We start from the raw sequence: 24,065 nt of genomic DNA, 5'->3' as shown, positions 1-24,065 counted from the left end.
GTAAAGGCCAGAAGGTGTCTCTTCATGGTCCCCCTAAAATAACTACTCAAGGAAGTACTGGTGCAAAACCGAAGCAAGTCGCTCCCGGTCTCAGTAACCTGAGCTCAGAAAAGGAGTTCCCAGCACTTCCAGGAACATCAAAAACCCCAAGTGTTCCCATATCTCAGCCAGAGAAAGAAAACAGTGCTGGCTTAATAAATTTCTCTGACATTGTGGACCGTATTCTTACAGCGTTAAACATTTCTGACCCCCTTAAAAGTATCTTGATAAGCTTTCTCCCCGCAGTAAAAACATTTTTGATGCAGTTCACTGCGAAATGGCCCCTTCTTTCAGCGATTGTATCCTTCGATGGCTAATTCATCGAACGAGGTCAAGGATTTAATCACTGTTCTACAGTGGAATTGCAGAAGCATTATCCCGAAAATCGATTCGTTTAAAATCTTACTAAATAATTTGAAATGCGATGCATTTGCCCTATGCGAGACATGGCTCACTTCAGAAATAACCCTGAACTTCCACGATTTTAATATTATTCGCTTGGATCGAGAAGACTCTTACGGAGGAGTACTTTTGGGGATCAAAAAGTGCTATTCTTTCAATCGGATCGACCTCCCCTCGACACCAGGCATTGAAGTTGTCGCTTGCCAAACCAGAATTAAAGGCAAAGACCTTTGCATTGCTTCCACCTACATCCCCCCTAGAGCCTCAGTTAGCCACCGACGGCTTTGCGATATTGCGGAACTCCTCCCCGCACCGAGGCTAGTTTTAGGTGACTTCAACTCCCACGGCACGGCATGGGGTTGCCTTCATGACGATAATCGATCTACCCTACTCCATGAGCTTTGCGACAACTTCAATATGACTATTTTGAATACGGGTGAAATGACACGGATTCCTGCCCCTCCAGCGCGTCCGAGCGCCTTAGACCTGTCCTTCTGCTCGACATCGCTGCGGTTAGATTGCATGTGGAAGGTAGTCTCTGATCCCCACGGCAGCGACCATCTGCCAATCGTAATTAATATTGCTAACGGTTCAGGGCCACCGAATACAATCAATGTTTCGTATGACCTCACACGAAATATTGATTGGAAGAGCTACGCGTTCGCGATATCCGAAAAAGTAGAATCGACACAAGAGCTTCCTCCGGAGGAAGAGTACGGGTTCCTGGCTGGCTTGATTCTCGATACCGCGATTCAAGCTCAGACTAAACGCGTACCAGACGCGAATTCACGCGGGCGTCCTCCCAATCCATGGTGGGACAAAGAGTGCTCAGACGTGTACGCGGAGAAGGCCGCTGCGTATAAGACCTTCCGGGACGACGGGCTGCCAGCTAGCTACCGACAGTACGCGATGGCGGAAACGCGCATGAAGAGTTTGATAAAAGCCAAAAAACGTAGCTACTGGCGCCGGTTCGTCGACGGACTAACGAGAGAAACATCGATGAGCACTCTTTGGAGTACGGCCCGGCGCTTACGAAACCGAAACAGTACTAATGAGAGCGTGGAATATTCAAACCGTTGGATATTCGATTTTGCCAAGAAGGTTTGTCCGGATTCCGCCCCGGCACAGAAGATCTACCGCGCCGCATCCCCTCACAATAACGCGAACGAAACACCGTTTTCGATGGTGGAGTTCTCACTTGCTCTCTTGTCGTGTAACAATAAAGCTCCAGGGCCAGACAGAATCAAATTCAACTTGTTGAAGAATCTGCCAGACTCTGCCAAGAGACGCTTGTTGAATTTATTTAATAAGTTTCTTGAGGGTAATATTGTCCCTCATGACTGGAGGCAAGTGAAGGTCATCGCCATTCAAAAACCAGGAAAACCAGCCTCCGACCACAACTCGTATCGACCGATTGTGATGCTGTCCTGTATCCGAAAGTTGTTCGAGAAAATGATCTTGTTTCGCCTCGATAATTGGGTTGAAACAAATGGCTTACTGTCAGATACACAATTTGGTTTCCGCAAAGGCAAAGGGACGAACGATTGTCTTGCGTTGCTCTCAACAGAAATTCAAATGGCTTATGCTAGCAAAGAGCAGATGGCATCAGTTTTCCTAGATATAAAGGGGGCTTTTGATTCAGTTTCTATCAAAATTCTTTCTGAGAAGCTGCATCAGCATGGTCTTTCACCGACTCTAAACAACTTTTTGCTAAACTTGCTGTCTGAAAAACATATGCATTTTTCGCATGGTGATTTATCGACATCACGAATTAGCTACATGGGTCTTCCCCAGGGCTCATGTCTAAGCCCCCTTCTCTATAACTTTTACGTGAATGACATTGACGAATATCTTGTCAATTCCTGCACGCTAAGGCAGCTTGCAGATGACGGTGTGGTCTCTATTACAGGTCCCAAAGCCGTCGATCTGCAAGGACCATTGCAAGATACCTTGGACAATTTGTCTGCTTGGGCCCTCCAGCTAGGTATCGAGTTCTCCACGGAGAAAACTGAGCTAGTCGTATTTTCAAGGAAGCGTGAACCAGCGCAACTACAGCTTCAATTAATGGGTCAAACTATTGCTCAGGTTTCAACTTTCAAATATCTCGGGGTCTGGTTCGACTCTAAAGGAACCTGGGGATGTCACATTAGGTATCTGAAACAGAAGTGCCAGCAAAGGATCAACTTTCTTCGTACAATAACCGGAACATGGTGGGGTGCCCACCCAGGAGACCTGATCAGGCTGTACCAAACAACAATATTGTCGGTGATGGAGTACGGGAGTTTCTGTTTCCGCTCCGCTGCGAACATACATTTCATCAAACTAGAGCGAATCCAATATTGTTGTTTGCGTATTGCTTTGGGTTGCATGCACTCGACCCATACGATGAGTCTCGAAGTGCTGGCGGGCGTCCTTCCGCTGAAAAATCGATTTTGGGAACTCTCATATCGATTGCTCATCCGATGCGATATCTTGAACCCGTTAGTAATTGCAAATTTCGAAAGGCTTGTCGAGCTCAATTCTCAAACCCGATTTATGTCCTTGTACTTCGATTACATGGCACAAAATATCAATCCTTCTTCATACTATCCCAACCGTGTCAATCTCTTTCATGCTTCTGATTCAACTGTATTCTTCGACACATCCATGAAAGACGAGATTCGTGGAATCCCGGATCACATACGTCCGCAAGTGATCCCAAGCATCTTTCATAGTAAATTTCGAGAAGTCGACTGCAACAAGATGTTTTACACCGACGGGTCAAGCCTCGACGGCTCCACTGGCTTCGGTATATTCAATCAAAACCTCACCGCCTCATTCAAACTCAATGATCCTGCTTCAGTTTACGTCGCAGAACTTGCTGCTATTCAGTATACCCTTGGGATCATTGATACTTTGCCTACCGATCATTACTTTATTGTCTCGGATAGCCTCAGCTCAATCGAGGCTCTCCGTTCAATGAAACCTAGAAAGCACATTCCATATTTTCTGGGGAAAATCTGGGAGCGCCTGCGTGCTTTGTCTGTAAGATCGTACAAGATTACCTTAGTTTGGGTTCCCTCGCATTGCTCCATTCCAGGTAATGAAGAAGCGGACTCTTTAGCTAAGGCGGGCGCTTTACAAGGTGACATATATGAAAGACCAATTAGCTTCAGCGAATTTTTCAGTATCACTCATCAGAGAACCCTCGAAAGTTGGCAAACTTCATGGAGCAATGGTGAACTGGGAAGGTGGCTACATTCGATAATCCCTAAGGTATCGACGAAACCTTGGTTCAGAGGGATGGATGTGGGTCAGGATTTCATTCGCGTGATGTCTCGGCTCATGTCCAATCACTACACGCTGGACGCACATCTCCGGCGTATTGGGCTCGTGGATAGCGGTATCTGCGCTTGTGGCAACGGTTATCACGAAATCGAACATGTTGTCTGGGCATGCGCCGAGTACTGTTCTGCCAGATCTCAACTATTCGATTCCCTTCGGGCCCGAGGAAGATCACCCAATGTCCCGGTTCGAGATGTACTAGCAAGCCGCGATATTCTCTACATGTCCCTTATATACACGTTCCTCAAAACCATCAATATCCAAATTTAAATGCCCCTATCTTTTCTCTTATTATTCCCAGAAGTGCCCTCTTCCGCCTACCGTACCCCAACGATGGTTTGATACGACTCCAAGACGAGACAAAACATCTGTCGAATGAACCAACAACGCGAGATCTACAGTACAACATCACACACGCAGCGCGGTGTGTTCCCGATCCGTATCTGAGCCGTACTACGAAATCGTCTGGAGGAACCCCTGCCGGCTCGAGGAAAACCGCCCGGCGTCCCAATACTTGATACATCCGTTCGAATCTGTAATCCTGGTCGTTGATTCCTGATGCCGGAAACTGAAAGTTTATATCCCCCCCCCCCTGTTCAGCCTTGTCCACTCTCTCTCCCATGTCTCTGATACACAGATGTATGACTTCACCCCTTCTCCCCTTGAATATCTTCCCAAAACTTATGTGACCCCTATCTTCTAGTGTTAGTTGATCAATCCGTTCGAATCTGTAATCTTGGCCGTTAGTTCCTGATGCCGGAAACTGAAAGTTTATATCTCACCCCCCCCCCCCCCCCCCCCCTTCAGCCTTGTCCGCTCTCCCTCCCATGTCTCTGATACACAGATGTATGACTTCACCCCCTTCTCCCCTTGAATATATTCCCAAAACTTATGTGCTTAGTTTTAGTTGATCAATATTTAATCTCGTTAAGAATTGCCCAACAGTACCACTACTTTAAAATAGCCCTAATTAATTCCCCTTAATCTTGAACCACTCTTTCTAGTTATTTCTAGTTAATAAGCTTGTAAAATGTTCCGCTTAGTTAATAATTAATTTCTCCTACAATCTCCCTTCTAAAAATCATAAAGTGAATTACTATACAAAGAACACACAAAATGACCCGTCCCCCAAATCTTACGAATATTATATTATACCCTCTTTTATATGTATAAGTTAGCTGTAAAGTTTTTTTTTTAGTTTCATTATATAAAACAAAATAATATTGAAATGTGTAACCCCCTAGTTTTAAGAAATTAAAAATGTAAAACAATGAAAAAATGGCACCTTTAAGCTAACGCATACGTGCCTTATCAAATAAACAAATTGAAAAAAAAAAAAAACACACCTGACGGCTGCCAATCAATCGCTCTTATCGATGGTAATGTCAAACACTAGCTCAGATTTGAATGCAACTTTCGGCGTAGACTGGCGCCGTAGGTATCTATTTTTGCCCGCCAAACGACGCTTGAATGCGATGATTAAATACCATTGGAAGGAAATACGATACCCGGATTAAATATATCCATATAGGTACATAGCTCGCTGATCCTTCTGTTCATAGTGTACATGCATGTTTGTCGGCTGTTTAGGCTCGTGACAGAAAAGTGTAACGATATTATTCAATAATGGCAATTGAAAATGTAAATATGCAAACATCGACAGCAGGGATACAGCATTAAATTCCAAGCCCTGTCATTTTACTCCTACACAGTGAATGAGGGGGTGACATAAACGAAGCTAATAAATATCAGTGGTAGTGAGCCGATCACACCCTTAGACCCACCCCCTCCGCCTTTACATATACCAGTTCGCATACTTGTGATAAACAGTACGTGGAACTGCATATTACGTTCGGCTAGACAGTCAGAAGGATCAGATCTCAACGCTCCATTGTGGGTACTGTGACATTACGTGTCTACCTAACCCTTTCTCAAGACGAGTAACATGAGATCAAAAAGAAGCTACTGAAGGTATCGAACAGTGTCTTGGAATATTGCATGATGGTGGAAGGAGTGGGGGGTTCAGTAATGCAAAATCACAATGGCAAATGTTACTTCAGTTGACAGAATGTAGCTTTAGCGCTCAATAGATCGCATACCTACCTAAGCATGGGCGTTGCCTCATTGTGTGTAAATATGTTGTATCCATTGCTATGGAGACTAGTTAACGGTAGTTAACAAATGCTGGTGCAATCATGCTTTTCTCGTCTAGCGAAAAGAAAATAGTGAACCAATCCCCCTATTTCAGTGTATAGGAATCATCAACGTTACTTTTTGATATATTTCCTAATAACTACGTCTTTGATTAGGATTTACTTTTCTAAGAATTCCTATTCATACATCCAGGGGCGGCGAAACACTTTACGCCCGAGTGGGTAGAAAGCATAGGGTGGGGGTCCATTAGTAATGATTTTTTCCCTTTTCGCAATGCACACGCTTACATTACATTCACATTAAGTCACGTTCGTTTATGCAAATGGAATTGTGGTACATCGATGTTTTCAAATGTGTGTAGTGCGAGATACATGCGTTGCGCATCAAAATGTTTTGAAATGGTTCAAAATTTCGTGTGGGTAATTACCCACTCGGTAATTTTCGAGTGGGTAGTACTACCCATACTACCCACGCTTTCCGCCGGCCCTGGATACATCTTAATTATTTCGACTTCCTCAGGACTGGTGAAACCGACAGAAATGGCCAATATGATTAAACCACGTTCCAGTCACCAACGAATCGGCGAATTCCGAGAACTTTAATTGAATGCGAGGAAAATCAATATTCCAAGCAGCTTTTCATACATGCGAGCTGTCAACTACAGGGTGCATGCATTACAAGAAAAGGATCGTAAAAATTCACCCATTCAACTTTCAGGGAATAAAATAAAACACACAATTTTTAATGTAGAAGAAATTTTAGCTTTCAATATAGAGGGGCCGTTTCAAAATATCGGCTGTGGCAGCCGCGTCAGTATTTGAACGTAATTAACATGCATTATACTTAACAGAAGGATAAGTTTTTTCTCTATTGAAACTTGTTACAAGATTATATTAAATATTAGAATGTGTAGATTACCATGAACAACGAAAAAATGATCATATAAAACTTTCAAAACCGACAATCCAATTTCTGTTCGCAGTGCGAAAGTGATACAAGACCATGCTACGTTTCATACGTTATTATTTGAAATAAGCTGAAGGCGAAGGATGTCACAGTAAATGTACATCCGAGCCATGGCGAGTCAGTTCCGATTAGGAATAACAAACCGAAGCACCATTCAACAAAGTCGTTCTTTTTAAGTAGAATACTTCTAACGTTTCAATATAGGGGTCCCGTTTCTAAATTTTCTGCCGGAATTTTATCGGATTTTTTAAATGTGAATATCTGCCGTTGTATTGAATGAAAAAGTAAGTAAGATTATTGCGCTATCTGATTGGAAATATGTACAACAATTCTGTAGAATGTACAATTACTAAAAATAACGGAAATAATGGATTTTATAAAAGCAGTAATTATCTGCAACATGATTGGTCGGTACAATTCGATCAAGCAGCGAGCGGTAATAGGACTGTCCCTTTGTCATCCAATGAACTGCGACACATATAAAAAGGGAACCTAAGAAAAAAGTCGTTAATTTGTGTTCTGACGTTGTAGGCGCAGCAGCTGCTATATTTCATGTTAGCTCGCATTCGTTGATAGGTAGTATATCCCATGACTGCCGCCAGAGACTAATAGCATCTCATTCCAGTTTCACATGCATACACAGAAGATACAATGATGACACACCACAGAAAAAGCAGAGAGCTCTTTCTTTCGGAGTTGAATAAATGGATTGGCGGTGGGCTGGTTTGGTGCGAGTGAACTGCGAATTCTCTTGCTCTGGTGGTGTACAGATAAATTCAACACTCCGCACAGTGTCGCCTAGCCGGACAAAGCTTCAAAATTTTATTGTGGATTTTGCAAATTAAAATTATAATGTTCAAAGCACAATCACTTTTTTTGAAACAGTTCGGAAAGATGACACTTGAAAATAAGTGTACCGAAAATGCATGTCTTGTTTTGCCCCTTTCTACCCCGAGGTATGAAAAATGGTGATTTTTCATGATATGTCTGAAGGAGACGCATGGTAGTGTTTGATTACCCAGGGCTCGTAATATAATTTATAAATGTCTCTCAGCATTATCAACAATTGGAAAAATGTGTATTCTGCTAAAAAAATTACCACACAAAATTTTTTGAAAATGAATTTTAAGATATAGTACTTTATATTCGCAAAAGTTGTTTTTTTGAGCCACCCCCAAAATTTTGAGGCAAAGAAAAATAAAAGAAATAGTATCAAATATGAATTCAGCGCCACAAAATTACTCTAATATGAAGTTTTCATCAAATTCAGACCACTTTTGAGGTTTTGTCCATCATTTGTATGGAAGGTGATCACTGTGCGCCGCGCGTTTCAGAGTGCACTGTGGTGTATACATTGAAGTATGAACTGGTGTGTGCTTTTTGGTTCGTTTTCATCTGGCAAGCGGTAGTGCGGGTGCGATTGACGATTAGACATACGCTGGTTGCTTTGTTGTGTAAAGGAGATGGTGTTGGCTTATTGGAGGCTGATGTTATGATTTTCTGTTGATGATTTGGTACGAGTTACTTCGTAAAGCTTATTTACGAGCTCATACAGCATTTTTATACTATCCGAGGAAACTTAAATTACTCGGTCCAGTGTTACCATATTCACAAATTTTTCTATAACGTCATTGATTTTTTTTTCACAATTTTTGATAATAGATTCATTTTCACAGATGACAGATTTTTGGTATTTTGATAAAAATTTCACAGATTTTTGGAAATATTGTGATTTTTCACAGATTTTTGAAAATTCTTCACAGATTTTTTTCTGTTGTAGTCTTTACAGATGGTAAACAGATTTTTGGACCGAAACACAGATTTCAATGTGGCATCCCTGACTCGGTTCTCGAAGAAACGGGGAAAAAGTTTTACGTATCATTAATGTTTAAACATAGTTAATTAACGATCCGTGAAAACAGATTAATTGTATAACAGGTTGATGTACGGCGGAATTTTTACATCCACATTAAGACCGACTTAGTTTATGTGCGGCTATATGACGCAATGTGAATTTTATTTGTTTTATTTGCGAGTATCGCGGCTCAACAAGTGAAAAGCTTCATTAAAAGTACTGTCCTGGTACTGCATTCGTTGTCGATTATTATACGTGACAATTGAAGGGTTTTTGCGAAAATTCCACTCTAAGAAACCTGCTTGGTTAAGGATTGAGCGTATTATTATTTAGGAAAATATTAGGTAAAAAGTGCTCCATAAGGAAATATGATCGTAGCTTAGCTATAGAACATTAAATAGGAGAATTTAATTGATATCATTTAACCAACATTTTCCTTTGTAATCGTAATCATAACGCTTTGTAAAATGTTCAAAAACTTGTAAAATATGCAATGTTTCAAAATAATTATAAATTACACTTTGATTAATGGGCAGGGCAAAACGCACATCTTGGGGGGTGAACTTCATCACAACATGGGGGCATAATTCACTACAACGGAACAGAAACCTCTTTGGACAAACACGTAATTTTTAGGTTTATTACTAGGTTTTCAGAACAATCTTTCTGTTTTAGATTAAAAAGATGGGTAGGTTATGCCAGAAACATTACCGAAATGAAGTTGCATATTGCATAATTGTTACTAATTTCTGAAAAGTTTTATTAAAATAAGTTATTTTGGTGTTTCTAATGGAAATAGCGAAATAATGGTACAAGTATATCCGATTTTCTTATACTAAATGAATTGTTTCACTCTCATTAAATGCTCTTTTCAGAGTTACCATATGAGGATACATATGTTCGAATATTTTAGATCGTACTGATGTATATGTACCGATATTTCAGTATTTCCATTAGAAATAACGAAATAACCGGTTTTTATACAACTTATCAGAAGATAGTCAAAATTGTAGCATTCGTATTAACTGCCTGTATTCTACTTCACTCCGGTTATGTCTCTGACATTACCCACCCTTCTTTTTTAGAGAAACAAATATATGAAAAAGAATTCCTCCACTAACTTAATTTACGTTTGCCGTGGTTAATAATTAGCCGTTGTGTGTCCAACAAAAACACCTTTAACAGACCGACAAGGGTACTTGGATGCCCGCAAACTCAAATGCTCATAACACAGGCATTTTTAGCTGATTTGAACTTTGAAATTTGAAGCTCTGGTATGTCCGTTCAGAGAGCAAATCACCAAATGGTTCCATATCCACGAGGTGCAGTCTTCCGGGTCAATTCCAAGAATTTGGATACCCATATTGCCAGGATTCTATTGATATTCAGAAACAGTATCCTAGTACTGGAACATATCTCCGGATATCCGAATTCCTGGAAATTAGATGAATTAATTCATTTCATGGATGTGTTACTAAATCCAAAACACCCAAAAGTATACAAATCGGTTAAAATATGCCAAGGTTATGAGCATTTCAGTTTTGGTAAATCAATTTTATCGTTTTCAAATCGGAGCTTTAGGCCAAAGAATGTCCCATGTCTATGATGATAAAAATAAACAATGATCTGAGCGAATATCTAGAGAACAATATTTTTGTTGTGACTACGACTAACGTTTCAAAATTTCAATACCTTTTCAAAATTTCTGAAACAACATAGGTAAAGTTTTTGAAAATTAGTAACTTTCAGTGCACTGCACAGAATTGAATTGATACTGGCCAAAAATCGTGGTAAGTATATAAAAGGGCACGACAGCCACAAACCTGATGAGCAATATGTCGACGCTAAAACACTTATAAACAAAATATAATTAATATTATATTGTTCAATGCTGTCTTCATGTTAACATAATTTGAAATGCGTGGTGGTTGGTAGAGGATGGAGTGGATGCGAGGGTGCAACACCTAACTGCATATTATATTTTCTATTTGTGACTAGGTTAGTGAAAATTGGGCCAGTCTTGACTGAAGTGGTTTTAGTTCTCGACTATGCCCGGAACCCAGGACTTTCGGAATTATTGATAGTGGACAATATATTCCAGAAATATTTGAATTGCCATCAGCGATCTAGGCGTGCGAATCGAAGGACTTTGTTGTTCATTTTCATAGATTTTTAACCTATGAGGTATTACAATTTTAACCAACCTGTAACTCCGGAACCAAAAGTCAAATCTAAATGAAATTTAATAGCAGTCAATGGGAGTATTTTGTTTTTCATTTGAAATAAAGTTTGTAAAAATCGGTGAAGAGTTCGCTGGAAAATAAGTGTTTGTCACACTTTTACCAAAATCTTTAAACTTTTCCAATATGGTCAAAGGTACTATGATTGGTGATTAGTGATCTAAGATTCGCAAATCCTAGTAATTTAAAATTAAATTAAATTAATTGATTTTTAAAGCTACTTTGATTGGTGATTAGTGATTTTTATTCGCAAATCCTAGTAATTTGCACACGTTTGAATATGTATTACATCATTCCAACACTATAGTGTTACCGCTTTATATGAGACTTATCTTTTATTTGAGACTAAGTTATTTAAGAAAGTGTCCAAGGGGTTTCAGCGTGAAAATACACTTTTCTGCGATTTTTTTACAAATTTGGGTAAAGCGAATTATTCATAATTTTTGTGCATTATAATGTATCATTTCAATAACATTCTGTAATTTTTTCTTGCAAAAATATCGACAGGTTGACTGCTATTCCTACACGTAATTAATAATTTACCAGTTGTAACGGTAGTTTGTGCCAGTAAGATGATACTGGTATGATGTTGTCGTAACATCGACTTATTATGTTCCAAAATACATGGCCGACCATATTATGTAACCACGTCGAAACAACTTTTTCGTGCAAACTTGTGTAAATTCGCAATACCAGTCCAGTTTTTTACGTAGAAAAGTGCTCGGATTCCAACCACAGTGACAGATATCCTGCCAAATATTATACATGTATACACATCTATAGTTTCGTAATATTTCGCAGTTTGGCTTAAATCCTCATTCTGCTGTATCTGGATCAAAAGATATTTAGCTCACGACTATGAAATCATTTCAACTTGCTCTGTTGGAGAGTTCTAGCGAAATCGTCTTAGAACACCAGCGGCTGCTCGTTCAGTGGGCCTTAAGCGCTACTTCTGGAGGGTTAATAACAGTAGGGGAGAGTGGGTACGCTTGATACCACTTTTGTATTTTCTCATAACTTTTCAATGAAATAAAAATTTCGATTGCAAAATACGCCATCTTGTAGTCAATTCGAATTGTAAGAGCTATAGGTAATAAGTAAATCCGAATACTATGTCCTGTCAGCAATATGGACAATTTTGAAAATCATGCCAAAACGAGGTTGTTGTAAAAACGTGTGGTAACTTGATCCCCCACCTACTAAGGTTAAAAAACAAAGCACACTATGACCTCTAGACGCGAAAGTTCAACTAATCATCTATCCTGACAAATTAATTAATAAGACTATCTTTTTGAATGCACGACAAACTTTAACCACAGTAGAAAGTCAAGACAAGTATTTGCGGTAAATCAGGGCTGTTTAACTGGCTTTTTCAACCTTCAATACCTTATGTCATCATTTGTTCACGAAAAAAAAACATTTTAGATCAATTAATAGTGGCAGGTACGTTAAGAGAGCGATGTTTTTCTATTTCTATGCATTTCGAAAGTGTTTGAGAGAATTAATGATAAGGATCAAGAATACCCAGTGTTACAGGGGTCAAAGATACCTGTTGCATGAGGTGAACAAAATTTAATTTTTTTGTATGCATTGTGATTTTTTTTTGAAAAATATGTTTTCCATGCAAAAGTACTTAGAAAGTAATCATACTTGAATATATTCATAAATAATTAGTTCGACGATCTCATACAACATTCTAGTCTATACATGAAATGTGATTATATTGTCTAAAATTTGATTTTTCTTCACTGATCCGGGTTTTTACCACACACAATCGAAAGGTTTTTAGAAGCTAATCTTATGCTATAAAGATTTAGTTCCAGATATTAGTTCGGTCACAGTTTTCTGTTCTTTCTTCAGATCTTCTTAAATAAGTTTAATCGGATTCGATCACCTACTACAAATGAAATTACCTGATAACCAAGAAGGTTTGGTTAAATATGAAATACTCGATGTTGATTGGTTGTGATTAAACCATACGTAAGAAATATATTTGAATTATTATTACTATAAATGTACTAAGAAAATAAATATTTTACATTAAGTAGCATAGTCCTACGTCTACAGTTCGTGCAACCCCATAGGGCTGCCCCTTATAGTTTTTTTACATTTTAACTACATTCAATTAGCTAGAGATTCTGGGTAGGGAAAGTTATGAAAATTACAGCCATAGTACTCAAGTGAGAGCAAGGATGTGAAGTAAACAGATCGGAAAACTAGAAGTGGCAGGGTCATTAGAACAGGCTTAATATCGTACGGGCCTAATCTTTGTCTTCTGTTAATGAGGGGCATTTTTTTTAATATTGTGATAACTTTATGCGTATAAAGGAGATATGGCCAGGGAATCAAATATCCCCAAGGATCAAGTGTCCTCACTCTCTCCTACACAGTGGATCCTATTTTGCTCATCTAATTAGTGCATTGAATGAGTGTTTGCCAATGTCTCGAAGTTTTAATTGACACAAACAGATACGTAGCTTGGTGTGATTCCATAGCTGGCCTGGCGTCGCATATCGCCACAAAATTAAATTACTCCCCTCTACCCAATATAATGCTTCGTCATTTATGGACTGTCCTTAAGATAATGCGTTAACGATGGAGTTTGCCGCTTTGATTCAGTGCAGGGTTGAACATATCAGCGTGAAATTAGTTCAGAACTCGCAATTTCACACTAATTTTGCGTTATTTAACTCAGTACATTTGCACATGATATACATTAAGTGATGCCAAGAGATGCCTTGCAGTTGGTCTTCAACAGTGATCTGGAAAAATGGCTCTACGCTGTTTGGCATTATTAGCTTTAACTTGTACAATTTTATGCATACATCAAGCAGACGCACAGAAAACAATCGCAGTAGATGTGAATACAGACGAAGGTTCCAGAAAGCTGATTACAATACCTGAAACATGTACAGACACGCCAAGGAATTCTTCGGGTGTTTTCTTGATTCACCCGGAAAAAGGATTTGGAGAACCTTTCTTCGTGCTATGCGATCACGAGTACGAATCCGGAGGATGGACAGTGATACAGAATCGGTTCGATGGTTCGGTAAATTTTCTGAGATCTTGGGACGAGTTTAAAAAAGGTTTCGGACATCTGAACCGAGAATTTTGGTTGGGTTTGGATAGGATCCACCAGCTCACCTATGCTAAAGCACACGAGCTGCACATTGTTTTGGAGGACTTTGAAGCAGAACGACGCGTTGCTAAATACAGCTCATTTGCGGTAGCGGGCGAGGCCGAGAAGTACAAACTTATCGAATTGGGCAAGTACAGTGGCACAGCTGGAGATTCGTTTAGAAAACATAAGAACTGTTTGTTTTCTACTATTGACCGCGACAATGATAATATTACGGATGAACATTGCGCTCAAGTATATCTGGGAGCTTGGTGGCATAATGATTGTTTTCAAAGTCATTTGAATGGGCAGTATTTGAAAGGTCTCACTAACTCATTTTCTGGTATGGTGTGGAATTCGTTTCGTGGAGGCCGTTATTCTTTGAAAGTGTCCAGAATGTTAGTTAGAATCCCCGTAGATGACAAATATTCACTAATATAAGTTTGCGAAAATCTAATGCATTTTTATTAATATTTACTTTGATTCATAAGGAGAGGTATGGTAATCAATAACAAAGTAATTGTATATTGTCGGAGTTCCCTTCAACTTCGCTTCAACAGAATATTATTTTTTTAATTTAAAAAATACATAAACTTTATATAATTCACCGAATGACATTACATTCACATAACGAATAAATTAATTTACAAAAAAAACCTTCTTCGAACAATCTTCCTATTGCTGTTTATAAAGTCTGGTGCATAAATCACAGTCTGATCAACCGAATTTGCCGATCAGGCACACTAATTTAAGGTTTTAGACTTTCTTTGCTTCATATACACTTTTGAGATTCACTCAGTAGCTAAATTAAAAGAGATGTTGTTAAGGTTGAAATATTGTTCTTAGTCTACATAAAAAAAGCATCATTTGACACTTTGCGGGATAAAATATTATGAAATATATAAGGGAGAAGGCAATCGATGTTTCTATCCATTCTGTATCAATGTACCAATTTTTGCGGGTGACTATATTGGGAATTTTTACTTAAAAAGTGAATAAAAGTTGTCCTCACACGTTTGATTGTTGTGTATTCGTGACAGAATATGTAAGACATGTAACAATTATCCATAGTTATTTTCATATTAAAAGGAAGCATCAATTATAAGTCTCAGATCTCCGGTGTTATTGGTAGAAACTATTCGCCAGAAATCTAGAAAAATTGTAATTTTTGGTGACAGTGTATTGTAATTTTTGGTGGAAGTTTCCTGTTAAAAATAAAAGTGCATTTTTCTGGAAAGATTTGCATTTTCATTTTGAAATTAGAAATCCTTCTCAGACACCTCACCTCAAGCTTTACCATATAATTATCCCGAGATAGAGTTTTAAGTTTAAAGAAAAAAAATCACAAACTCGCTGTATCTGTGTAACCAAGCAGAATTTGAACATCCTGAACACGTCATTTTGTAGTTATTTTCTCTCAAGTAACGAGATATGTCTAACTCAATTGAACTGTAATTAGAACTGTACATATCGGAATGCAATCCGATGATCTTCTTAAAACATATAATTTTTGCAGTTTCAAATAATTTCCTTAGATAAATATCAGATAATTTGTTTCATGAACCCAAATTGGATTTTTTTGCTTTTACTGAGAAATTATTCCGATTTCAATTGCCAAAAGCAGGTATGCTAATATGGGGAGCGGGCATAGCTTAGTTTGTAAATCAATTGCCTTGTACGCAGCTCAGCTGTGTTCGATTCCTAACCCCGCACATAGGGTTAGAGATTTTTCCAAGAGATTTCTCTAACCCGGTACATAGGGTTAGAGATTTTTGCAAGAGATTTCTCTAACCCAAAAAGAGGCGAACGACCCTAAGGTTAAAATAACTATAATCAGAATTTAAAAAAAAAATTATGCTACTAATTGTTTTTTTTTGTTTTCGAATGAAAATACGAAACTAACTATGAAAACATATAAGGGATGTCCTCAAGGCGGAGTTCTATCGCCCTCATTGTGGTCATTAGTTGTACACAATCTATTGAAATCAGTAACTGAAATGGGATACGAAGTGATTGGATAGGAAGATGATATTGTAACCGTCTCGAAGGAAAAATATAACTGCATTATCTCAAATAGTATTCTATTTGTACATTTCAAAGTGGTACAAAAAGAAGAATCTGAACATAAATCATTCCAAAACCATCATCATCCCTTTTTATTGAAAACGGAATTATTTCATAACAACACTTTTTATAAATGGAACAGGGATTGTAATGTTCGCTGAGGTAAAATACCTGGGATTGATACTATGTTATAAGCAAGGTAATTACTGATCTTTAGGTGTGCAGTAATACAATTGATAATAAATGGGGTCTCAGACCAAGTATGGTTGTAGTCTACCGTAGTCAAATCAAGAACAATACATGCCTCACTAGTTTGGCAGCCTAAAACAAAAGAGATATCAACTCCAAAAAGCCAGGTAAACTTCCGAGGCTTGCTTGTGGATCGAAAACCGATGCCATGCGAAGTATTTCATCGAAAGCATTAGATGCGATATTGCATCAACTTACGCTGTATCAGGTGACACAACTTGATCAGGAAAAAAGCGCATTGAAGATAAGTCGTCATAAACAATTATTATCTGGATATTTAACAGGACATCTTGCGGTTCTGAAAAAAATCCTATAAATAACCTCCTCATTGCAAATGAAGACTGGTTGCATGCGATGCCGAACTTTGAAACAATTTATGAAACTACTGAGACTGAACAGTCATCCTGGGAACACGGTGGCCCTATTCTCTGTCCAGGTTCAGTAATTTACATTTGACGGAAACGCGTGTCACAAGATCAGGATTAAATGCTAGTATTCCCATGGGATAGGGTTCGATAGTGTTTCGAGCAGAAATATATGCCTCACGTGCTAAGTGCACGAGTGTCAGAATAGAATATACCGATATAGAACTACCTGTATTTTCTAAGATAGTCAGGCTGCGCCAATTATTTCAATTTTTTACCGGTACTCGAATTTTTTTTCCAAAAGAGTGGAAAACACTCCAAAGCGAAATTTGACTTCAATATCATGATTTCATTAATCAAGTTAACATGTGTTCGGATCAACAAATGATACCACTTGCTTTGGAACAATATTTTACATTGTAGCAATACAGCACCTTTGATTCCGAGATTTCCTTTGGAATCAATTGCTTTTCAGCAGCGCAGTTTTGTCAGATTCGATAGCTCGAATCAAAGATTCTTTCTTCTACCACCCCTCGAGCACAAATCAGTTCAAGGCCTAATGCAACAGTACGAAATACCTGTTCCTCTCCTTTGAACACCATGGCTCCTTGCTTATAGGTACACCTGCTCTTTTCATGCCATTCGAAATGATTCATGTTCATTTTGAATCCAAATGGTACTAAAACGGTGTTCGTTCTTTTATAGATAAAAATTAAACGGCATTACAGACGTGACGAAGGGGAACTAATCTGACCATTGTTTATTTTGATAAGATAAAAATGCCAAAACTTCATTGTATCCGTTATTTTCTGTTCGTTGTAAATGTTTTAAAATTGAGTAAAACTGTGCTATAATGATAGTGTCCAGTTCGTAAGTTGCTAGCTTACATCTATACGCTATATAGGAATGTACTGCGCGCATAACTGAAGCACCAAAGAGAAAGAAAGAGTTCCATTCAAATTCTGTAAGACGCAATCATTACATTTGCCATATGTGAGTCTTGTATCGTTTCAGATTGATGATTCTGTCACAATATGTCCCTTTCCAACTACATGTCGCTCCTAAGTTCTTTGTCTACATACAATTTCGAGTGTCCAGTGACTCCAATTCTCACCGGATACAAATTACAACAACGTTATTGTCATGATTTATATTTATTTGTATTGCGTCATTCTACTGATTAGTCTCGTTTGACTACCGTGATTGCCGAATAGATTTCTAGAGATCATGGCATTCTGATTCTCGTGACGTTTCAGCTCTAGGTGATAAACAGAATAGGTATTGAATTATTTGCAAATATGCTGTTTTAAATTAAAATTTAACTTTTAATGAACGAGCCAACGAATGTAGATATGATATGGCGGGAAGGAATGTGGAATTAGATCATTGCGCAGATAAGAGATTTAGAGTAGTCGTACATGTTACGGTATTAAATACAGTATACCTGCACATATTTCCGATCAGATAGTGCAACTGTTGTAATATCCCTTAGTACAATGAAAACTGGAGCAATACCTCAGCAGAAATTTTTGAAGCGGGACCCCCGTAAAAAACGTAAAAAATATTCTACTTCAAAAGGCTAAACTGTCTAAGAATGAGGGGTTGTGCCATTGTGCCTTATTCACCCAATCCCAGCGTTTATTATACTTAGCAGTGACAAGCTTTATGCTCAGACAACAGCGTATTGTTATGAAAGTTAGCTAGATGCATGCCCATTCTGCTAAAAAATTGCATTTTTATGATAACATTAATGTAGAGCGAATGATAAAACCGGAACTAAGGCGAATGAGAGCTTGTAAAACGAATCAGCTGAAAAAGAACGAACACTCTTCATTTGTTCTTCGCTTCACCAACTTACCACCCATTGAACCATTCACCATTGAGCTGCGGAGTTGACAGCTTTGGTTCACCACAACCGAGGCTGGTGAACCATTACTGTTCTATATAGTGTAGGTATACGAGCATAGCGTAATAATACCCGTTGCTCATTCTCTCTCCCATTCGAAGAGATATCAACCGTTGTGCACCATTCCTTCTCCATAGCAAGCTGTAGATAAGCACCCAGATTCTCTTTGCTTGCTGGGTGCGAATGTAAGTGCGAACAGCGCTCATAACGAGAATGTGTTTGTTGTCTTTTATTATTTTTATTCGAGGTATTTTTTGTCTTCAACCTATTGAATCTGTCGAATTGTGAAAATACAAACAGGGTTAGGGGAACATGGGAGACTTGACCAAGGGCGAAATTCAATAATTATTAATAACATGTTCCATTTGGTCCTTAAATTTTTTTAGTGTTTTTATTTTTGTTTCGATCCCATCAGATAATTTTGAAAGTTTGGAGCGAAAAATCCTTTCCTCATAGAAAATAATTCGTAAGTCATGAATTTGCGTTAAGGGGTTACATATGTTGAGGTTGGTAAAAAAATTCCAATTTTTTATTCTTCTATCGTAAAGTTCTTAAGAATGTTATTTCAAATTTTTATAGAGATTGGAGCAGTGGACACAAAGTTATGGCGTTTTTCATCTTGCTCCCTTACGGAGGCGTGGCTTATACTTGAAACTTCAAACGCGATTATTTCGATCTTAGCGGGGACTACGATTGCCGAAAAAGTTTTCAACCGATCTCAAAACTTTTTCTTTTGGCTTGTTCATAATTTAACTGTCGCGTCCTTGAACGATTCCATTTTTTCGTCAAAATTTTCACATTAATGTTATTAATTTGTTGATAATTTTTGCCTTTCTCCTATGGAAAGGCTATGCAATCACTCTGAAAACCTACTTTTTAACCGAGGCCCGGAGGGCTGAGTCTCTTATACCATTCGACTCAGTTCGTCGAGTTAGGCAAATGTCTGTGCGTGTGTGCGTATGTGTGTGTGTGCGTGTGTATGTATGTATGTTACCAAAAAATAAGCACATAGGTTACTCAGGAATGGCTGAACCGCTTTTTTCAAACTTAGTCTCAAATGAAAGGTACAACATTCCCATAGGCTGCTATTGAATTTCATTTAATTTCGACTTCCGGCTCCGGAGTTACAGGTTGAAGAGTGGTATCACGCATGAAATTCCCATATAAATCGGAATCAGCATGGTATCTAAAAGAAGCAAAACTTCATAAAATGTGTTCGAAAATGTTTGGATTTATAGTTTCAGCTCACTGACGCCCAATCAAATCCACGTTGACCACATTGGACAACTTAGGCGGAGCTGGAAGCTTCGGGAAAGTGGTTGTGTTCCTGAGTTGAATTAACATCTGCTTCTCAGAAATATCTGACTCGATTTTCACATAATCAGTCTCAATCAAAAGCTAGTGAACAACAATTGCGCATCCTTTACAAATTACGGAGATGACCGAAGCGATTTTCTCAAAACAAGTCTAAAATGGAAGGTAAAATAAGCAGTTTGGTGTAGTATCGCCCCCTACTTACCCTAACATTCCCACCTTTCATCAACCCCCCCCCCCCCTGGCCACCCTCGCACCCGCATTAGGGCATTGCAAAAAACTCTCATTGTTGAAATCTGAAAGGCCACCTATTGTGACAAATAGCAAAGTTAACTCAGATGCCAAATTTCATATCATTTGGACAATTTTAGACCTCCGCCCACTTTGCTTGAAGTTTTTGACGTTGGTTCTATGGGAAAATACAGTGTGTCCCACATTTATACGTTCACCCTAATTTCTCAGATTTTTTTCTATTCAAACACCAATTTTTTAGCGTTTGTTTTGAAGCTTAATCAAAGATGTTTCTCGGAATTTAGCAGTCCTGGTGCGTTTTGTTCGTTTGTTATGGTAGTTTGAAAAAAGTGATGTCCCATATTTATAAGTTCACCTTACTTTTTTACTTTTCTCATATAGAAAGGTTATGCATTCAATCTGAACATCGTCAACCTAATCCCGGTCTATCCCCACATCACGCACCATCCTTCCCTAAACCCACCTTCCCTCATCAATTACACCCCTCCCCCCACCTTTCCATACCTACGGAGAAAATTTCCTAGTTCCTCTTAAATAAACTTCCCTAGTAGGTCTGTAAAACCAGTGAAAAATTGGTTTGAAAAGATTTTGAGTTCGAAAACAATCTTAAATTTGAAACTAATTTAAAATTTGTTAACAAGTTGTAACTTTTTGGCGGGATCCTCAAGTTCGTGGCTGTCGATCCATTGTATGTATGTACAAACCGTACTGAATATGTAATGGACAATTCCACCATTATATTGAACATAACACGCCATGGAATCGTACACTAAAACTAGTCATAAATTCGTGAACTGGACATTTACGAAAACCATGACCAAGTTCCTAAAATTATGAATAATAAACCTCGAATTCATAAAACTAGTTCGCCACGAATATATACATGGCGTAACATTAGAATGTTTGGTTAGGGTACTGTTATTGTTCCCTGGACATGTTTAGTTTTTGTTGTGATTCTAGTTCATGATTTGGGAATATACAGCCGACAGTCAAATGATGTTCATGGTTTCAAGAACTTATTCGCGATTGTGATTTCTTATCACGTTATTGTGCTTATTCTTATTCGTGAGTTTACTATCACATTTTTCTGTCAGACTAGCGGGCTTAAAATTCATGATCAGTGCAGTAAAATTTCATTTCATTCAATCGAAACTGAATGAACGCAGTCAATCAGTCGTCTACGGTAGCATTCATATTCATTTAACGCATCAGTTGCTGTTGATCTGAAGCTCAGTTCGTGGCACTTCACTCATCGATGCTTTCAAATGAGTTGCAATTCATATTCAACCTCCTTCGTTTGATCCTCCTCTGGTTTTCTGGTGGTAGAAACTAAACAGGCAAAAACGTCAAATGACCAGAACCTGTTATTCAATTGACAGTGAAGTCTGAGTGACTCAAACGAAGACGGCAGCAGAACTCAATTGATATAGTGGTGGTATGCTTACAGTGAAAGACTCGCAGTTTCACTTGAAACGAATATTTTCGTTTGAAATTGATATTTTACCGCACTGTTCATGATTTCAGGATCTAAGTCGCAACTTTTGTTATTTCTATTCACGTTATCGTGATATTTTAGATATGGGTAGAGTGATTCATGTTCATGATTTCAGGACCTAAGTCACGGTTTTTGTAACTGCTGTTCATGTTATCGTAATATTTTAGTCATAAATAGAGTATTCATGTTCATAATTTCAGGATCTTTGTCATGATTTTCGTAATTTCTGTTCAAGTTATTGTAATGTTTTATTTTAAAACTTACTTCCAAATTTGACACGAAGAGTAATATGACTAATGTTCATGATATCAGCAGTTTTACCATGGTATTCATAAATTCTCTTCGCCTAATTTTGATCTGTTACTTTTTGGTTACTATCGATTGTTTTATTCGGAATAATGTGACAATATGAACTGGATCATAAAAATATGATTGATTCGCGATATCTTGTTCTGTGAATTATATCACGCACACTATTTGGGATTCTCAGCTCAGTTTTCGTTTTCTATCCAGACATCACCATTAACCTTATCAAACCAATAACGATGTTCGAGGTCCTAATAGTTTTTTTTTATATCTAATGTTCGTGTCTATTACTATGGTCGCTAGCAGCTGTACATTTCATAAACAGTGCATGGAATAAAAATGATTCCACGAATAATTCTCCAAATTTTGTGAAAGAGTTCACGGGAAAATTTCATTATCATGTTGTATGAAATTGTACATGATTAGCGATATCTTCTAAATATGACCAGCACGCAAAATAGATTGTAAATCATGTACTAGGCATAATTAACCTATTCACGAATACATGAATAATATTTAACGATTTCGTGAACTATTTCACAAAAATGAAGGTGAGTTGTGACTTATACTAGATATCATGAACCAGTTCACGAATACATGAATTATATTTAATGATTTCGTGAACTATTTCATGAGCACGGATATTGGATCGTGATATATATTAGAAATCATGAACCAGTTCACGAATACATGAATAATATTTGATGATTTTGTGAGCTAATTCACGAGCACGGATATTGGATCGTACCTAATATATTAGAGATCATGAATTAGTTCACGAGAATTAAACGGATTCATGAAGACAATTTTGAATTTCGCAAAATAGATCACGAGAACATATCCAGAATATTTTAATTTTGTGAACTAAGGCTCCTATATCTATGAAAATCATCATGAGTCAATCTTTGGTGTAATGAATAATGTTCATAAAGTTGTGAACTAGTTTGTGTACTGAAAATCGCATTAGAAATGACTTGGCGGAAGCCGTGACTGATATTCACAAAACAAATAGTTCCACTAAAATAAGCGTTATGCGGGCGTTACTGAAGGGAAATTGAACATAATTATAAAACACATGATTTTTGTTCGTGGTCCTGTTTTCATAATGTAAAAACGTGATTGTTCCAGGTTTCATGGCACTTTATATGCGATTTTGAGAACAATTTTTTCCGTGTAGTTTGGATTAATGAGAAAGACACAATTGCACCGCTAGGTGGATTAAAACAGGTTTTTTAGGTGAAAATGGTGTTTTTTTGTAAAAATCGTTCCCGTTTCCAAAAAGAAGAAAAAAAATTTCAACCAATCGTTCAAGGACACCATAGATACACACACTTATGATTTTCTTTAGTTTTCTGCTTCCAGTTGAGCTGTTGGACTGGAATCGTTGTCACAGCAAACCTCTTTGGAAAAATACGCGTTTTGCGGAAATTGCTATAACTTCGACAATTATTAATATTTTTTATGTTCTCAAGAATATTTTGCAAATTGGACATTTTACTGCGCTAGACGTATAACAAGTATTTCATAAAAATATGGCTACATACCTTTACATAAATTCAAACTTTTCCCTTTTTTCCCGCATCTCAACATATATAACCCCTTAAATGATATAAATTTTTATCAAACTTGATATGGACATATCTACTAAAGTAATTATTTTTTTATGTAACTCATATACCATGTTAATCCTCATGAAGTAATGAAATGATTCTACATCGGAATATTGGAATAGTTATTTATAAAATTAGCATGACATTGAACGCAAGAACTAATGTTGGGGAGACTTGACCAAGATTTTATGGGGAGACCTGACCAAGTGCCAATAAGCCGAAGAAAGATACAAAATTGTTGATATTTACTATTCTTTGGTATCTACTGTGAATGTTAATAACGTCACAAAAAAATGACCATAAATTTGGCATACGGCATTCGAAAGATACAGTATCCAAGCATCTTCTCAGTGAATTTCAAAATGATCCATCGAGAGATTCGAGAGAAATGTCGATTTGAAGTTTT

General features: G+C 37.8%; 2 protein-coding genes across 5 annotated transcripts in view; one reads left to right on the top strand and one right to left on the bottom strand.

Annotated features, from left to right (window-relative positions):
* Positions 1 to 24,065, bottom strand: part of LOC131684176 (WSCD family member AAEL009094) — a 158,099-nt gene that overhangs the window by 80,058 nt on the left and 53,976 nt on the right. The gene's annotated exons all lie outside the window — the stretch shown is intronic.
* On the top strand, positions 13,259 to 15,323 carry LOC131684177 (ficolin-1-like). The gene has a single exon (XM_058966827.1). The coding sequence runs from the start codon at positions 13,751 to 13,753 to the stop codon at positions 14,537 to 14,539; it is 789 nt and encodes a 262-aa protein (XP_058822810.1). The 5' UTR covers positions 13,259 to 13,750; the 3' UTR covers positions 14,540 to 15,323.

Source organism: Topomyia yanbarensis, chromosome 2, assembly GCF_030247195.1.
Source record: "Topomyia yanbarensis strain Yona2022 chromosome 2, ASM3024719v1, whole genome shotgun sequence".
NCBI lineage: Eukaryota > Metazoa > Arthropoda > Insecta > Diptera > Culicidae > Topomyia > Topomyia yanbarensis.
The sequence above is the reverse complement of the archived record's forward strand: the minus strand, read 5'-3'. Positions and strand labels throughout refer to the sequence as shown.